Below are 4,834 nucleotides of genomic sequence, written 5' to 3'. Positions count from 1 at the left end.
CGGCGAGTAGGGTTGAGAAGTGAGAATTGGGACTCGGCGAGTTGGCGGCCCAACTCGGCGAGTCAGGTCAACTGTAGGTTGACTTTGACCAGGAGAGCTGACTTTGTCCAAGGGTAAAAGAGTCATTTTACCCCAGTGCAGTGTTTAGTATTTGATTGAGTGTGTTATGGATTTGTAGCCGGGGAGATACCGGAGCAGCAACAATTAGCTTCCAGAGCCATACACACAGCAGCCAGTTCACGAGGTGAGTTTCCTTCTAGTAGGAACGGGTCTAAGGCCATAATGCCGGCCCGTCTAGCTAACAGTCAGCTTCGGACCTCGATCCGATGTAGTAGTTAGTATGTTTGATGCCTTCGTGGTTCAGACAGGATTATTGTGTTTTATGCCAGTTGATATGTTTATGCTATGTTCAGCCAGCTTCGAACTTCGGCCCGATGTAGGGGACAAAGGTCCCAGTCAGCTTCGGATTTCAATCCGATGTAGGGGACGTAGGTCCCAGTCAGCTTCGGACTTCGGTCCGATGTCTCAGTCAGCTTTGGACTCCGGTCCGATGTAGGGGACAGAGGTCCCAGTCAGCTTCGGACTTCGATTCGATGTAGGGGACGAAGGTCCCAGTCAGCTTCGGACTTCGGTCCGATGTTCCAGTTAGCTTCGGACTTCGGTCCGATGTAGGGGGCAAGGCCCCAGTTAGCCGGACTTCGGTCCGATGCAGTGGGCAGGGCCCAATATGTGCTTTATATGTTATTGTGTGGTATGTGGTAGTTTGGGGGAGCTCACTAAGCTTCGTGCTTACAGTTTCAGTTTTGGTTTCAGGTACTTCCGCAAGCAAAGGGAAGAGCTCGGGATGATGGCATCGCACACACCACAGCTTCAGTTTTTATCCTGGGAGTTTATTCAGTTTTCTTAGATATGTTTGATACAGTTGTGACACAGTTTTCTTTTTACAACATTTTAGTATGGTTTTGAGATACGCAGCGCATGGTCTTATTATGATATACTCAGTTTTATGATTTTTGGTTATATTAAAAATGAAATTTTCGGGTCGTATTTTGGGTCGTTGCACATATAGTCAATATTTGCTAGCTGATCATTTGGGGTGTTTGGGGTGTTCGAGGTGGGTGAGTTATTTTATTTTGGATCCATGGAGTAAAGTATATTTTTTAGAAGAAGTTTATATGTTTGTGTTCAAAGTGTGTGGTGTGTTTGAAATGAGAAAAATGTTGATATATATAGAGAAAGGATTGTAATTAATTAATTATTTTTTACAAACGGTCAAATATGCATTCAACGGTCAAAAAATCTTATCACCCAATCAATTCACTCGCCTTCTTCCGTCTCGAACTCCACGCAACAAGCAACCCAACGGAAGGTGGGGCAATGTTCACGCGTGAAGTGGGTTGACAAGTCGGCTCTCACGCGTCCTTTTGCCTCCACTCCAAGCAGCCTAACAGTTAGAGAGGGAGAGAATAATTAAACGCTAGAATAAAATAAAATCGATGAATGAAAAGTTTTCAAGAATCTTATAACTTCATCCATAGTTTCTCATCATCGCTCTCAGTTAACCTCAACTTTGAATTGAATCATTTACCTTCTGCAATTTGTAATCGTTCAAACTTAAACGGACAACCCAATAGGGATTAAATCAATGTTTGAGATAAAAATGTGATAGTCTAAGACATAGAGAACAAGGTGGAAGAAGTGGAGTACAGAGTTGTTAGAGAGAGAGAGAGAGAGAGAGAGAGAGAGAGAGAGAGAGAGAGAGAGAGAGAGAGAGAGAGAGAGAGAGAGAGAGAGAGAGAGAAGCGGTTGCTTTCTATGTTCCGATTTTTGGTATGATCTATAGTCATATCTTAGGAGAATATGTTCTTGAAAATGAAGGGTTTCTTGGAAGACAAGACCATCAGCGGTGGCTGAGGACAACTTTTTCCAAGCATCTGCAACAAGTTTAGCTCCGTGGAAGCCATTCACTCGTGAAGAAGACGGTGAAAGAGGCGATTGAACTTCAACGAAAAATATCACTCTCATTTTCATGTGCTAAAGAAGAAGGGTAAGTGAAATGCACACAACCTTATTAAGAAAAAAGGTTTATATATATATATATATATATATATATATATATATATATATATATATATATATATATATATATATATATATATATATGTATAACAATAACAATAATAATAACGATAACTATAGTTATAATGACAGTGATAATAATAATAATAATAATTTTTTCTAACACGGTTGAACGAATATTTTTTGGATTTAATTGTTTGTCATTTGTGCATATATTTATGAGTAAATTACACGAATGGTCCCTATGGTTTGGGGTAATTTACACGTTTGGTCCCTAACTTATTTTTTTAACTCGGAAGGTCCCTACTGTTTGTTTTTGTCACGCGCTTGGTCCCTACTATTTGTTTTTGTTACACGATTGGTCCCTACCTTACCAAAAAAGACTATTATTTAAATAGAGAAAAATGATGAGGTATGTAAAATAAGGTGATGGGGATGAGGTTGAGGGTGTGTTTATTTAACTTTTTAAAAAAAAATCAAGGGCAAAATAGTCTTTTAGGTAAGACAGGGACCAAACACGTGACAAAAACAAACAGTAGGGACCTTCCGAGTTAAAAAAATAAGTTAGGGACCAAACGCGCAAATTACCCCAAACCATAGGGACCATTCGTGTAATTTACTCTATATTTATTTGAAAAGTTATTTATGTTAAAAATCTCTGAATTTATAAAATTTTGCAAGAATGATATTGTCTTTTTCCTAAATCACACATCATTTGAAAAATATATCATATTTTGGCAAAATAATTAAATTGGTAAATATGTCCGAAAAATAATTACGCAGATTCTTAATCATTTCATAAAATAAATAATTAGTGTATTGATAAATTTAAAAATATATAATTTGGTTTATTCTCTTACCTTTTTCTTACCATTTGTATTTTTGTGATTAGCTATGATTGGTTTTGCCGGAATGAAATGATTAATATTATCGAAATGGACTGGCGCATAAAGCATTATAAACCTCAAATTCACCATTCTTGAAACAAAACGCAAATGGCGAAAACAATCGTAGAGTTGGTGTTCATCCCTGCGCCTGCAGTCGGTCATATCATGTCTATGATTGAGATCGCAAAACTGCTCATCAGCCGGGATCACCAAATCTCCATAACAGTCCTTGTCGTTAAGCCGCCGTCCACCTTCGGCTCCGCCATCACTACCTACATCGAATCATTATTCAAGAACGCCATGGATCGAATCTCCTTCATCGCACTCCATCAAGATGAAACCCTACCAGTGCACGACACAAAAGTTGATCCCATGACCACCTTCATTGAATTTATCAACAGTCATTCCAAACACGTAAGGAAAATTGTGGCCGGCAAGATAAGTCAACAGGGTTCAACTCGGGTCGTTGGATTCGTCGTCGACATGTTGTGCACAGGGATGACAGATGTGGCAAACGAGTTTAATGTTCCGACATATGTGTTCTTCCCTTCTAATGCAGGTTTTCTTGGATTTAAGTTATACATCCAGACGCTTTGTGATGATCATAACGAAGACATCGTTAAACTGAGCAGCTCAGATTCCACAATTTCCATTCCGAGTTTTATGAATCCAGTGCCAACAAAGGTTTTTCCAGGGGTCGTTCAAACCCAAGAAGGGCTGGACTTTATCCTGAGGTCTGCCCGGAAACTGAGAGAAGCAAGAGCGATTATTGTTAACACATTCATGGAACTGGAAACACACGCGATTGAGTCATTGTTGGAAGACAACACCATTCCACCGGTGTATCCTGTGGGCCCTATACTCAACCTAGAAAGCATTGCCGGAAAGGGGTCGGGTAATGATGACATCATCACCTGGTTGGATAGTCAACCGCCTTCCTCGGTGGTGGTGTTGTGTTTTGGGAGTATGGGAAGTTTTGATGAGGTTCAAGTGAAGGAGATAGCACATGGTTTAGAGAGGAGTGGCCACCATTTCGTGTGGTCTTTGCGTCAAACTTCGATAGATCAAAAAACAGGGGCGCCGACTGATTACCAAGATCCGAGAACGGTATTGCCGGAAGGATTTTTGGAACGGACTGCGGGGATCGGAAAAGTGACTGGGTGGTTGCCGCAGGTGGCTTTGCTGGCTCATTGTGCAGTCGGAGGGTTTGTGTCTCACTGTGGGTGGAACTCGTTGTTGGAGAGCTTGTGGTTTGGTGTACCATCGGCGACATGGCCAATCTACGCTGAGCAACAGATGAATGCGTTTGAGATGGTGGTGGAGCATGGATTGGCGGTGGAGATAAAGTTGGATTATAAGAAGGATTTTGTTAATCACGAAGTTGATAAAGTTGTAGTCACGGCGAAGGAAATTGAAAGTGGGGTAAGACGACTGATGGAGGATAACAAGGTCAGAAGGAAGGTGAAAGATATGATGGCGAAGAGTAGAGCAGCGGTGGTGGACGGTGGTGCTTCGTATGAGTCTGTTGGCTCTCTTATTTTGGACTTTAAAAGAAACATCTCATGAGTTTTCTTTGTAAGTGTTGATGTATGTTGGTAATAGGTGACACATGTCATGAGAGTATCCAAAATACGAGCTTTTTTCTAAAAATCTAAAAATCAAAAGTTTAATATATACCACAATGAGAGTGTTCTCAATTTACTTATGTTTTATTTGTATCCTTTGCCTTAGGGATGTCAAAGGTGGTAAACGGGACCAGAGTGTATCCCCGCCCCGCCCCTGGAATTTTCATGTTCCTCCGTCCCCATCTCCACCCTTGAAATGTTCAGTCTTCCTACCCCCGCCCCCGCCCCCGAATCCCCTTTATT

At 41.0% G+C, this 4,834-nt stretch overlaps 1 protein-coding gene across 1 annotated transcript; it reads left to right on the top strand.

Moving 5' to 3' along the window:
• Positions 1 to 3,041: 3,041 nt before the first annotated feature.
• LOC111911642 (anthocyanidin 3-O-glucosyltransferase 2) lies at positions 3,042 to 4,603 on the top strand. The gene has a single exon (XM_023907394.2). The coding sequence runs from the start codon at positions 3,075 to 3,077 to the stop codon at positions 4,530 to 4,532; it is 1,458 nt and encodes a 485-aa protein (XP_023763162.1). The 5' UTR covers positions 3,042 to 3,074; the 3' UTR covers positions 4,533 to 4,603.
• The last annotated feature ends 231 nt before the right edge of the window (positions 4,604 to 4,834 follow it).

The sequence above is a fragment of the Lactuca sativa genome, chromosome 3, assembly GCF_002870075.4.
Source record: "Lactuca sativa cultivar Salinas chromosome 3, Lsat_Salinas_v11, whole genome shotgun sequence".
NCBI lineage: Eukaryota > Viridiplantae > Streptophyta > Magnoliopsida > Asterales > Asteraceae > Lactuca > Lactuca sativa.
This window is presented reverse-complemented; position numbering and strand designations above follow the sequence as displayed.

Coding starts and splice junctions, on each gene's coding strand:
- LOC111911642 (XM_023907394.2), top strand. CDS start 3,075: ATGGCGAAAACAATCGTAGAGTTGGTGTTCATCCCTGCGCCTGCAGTC.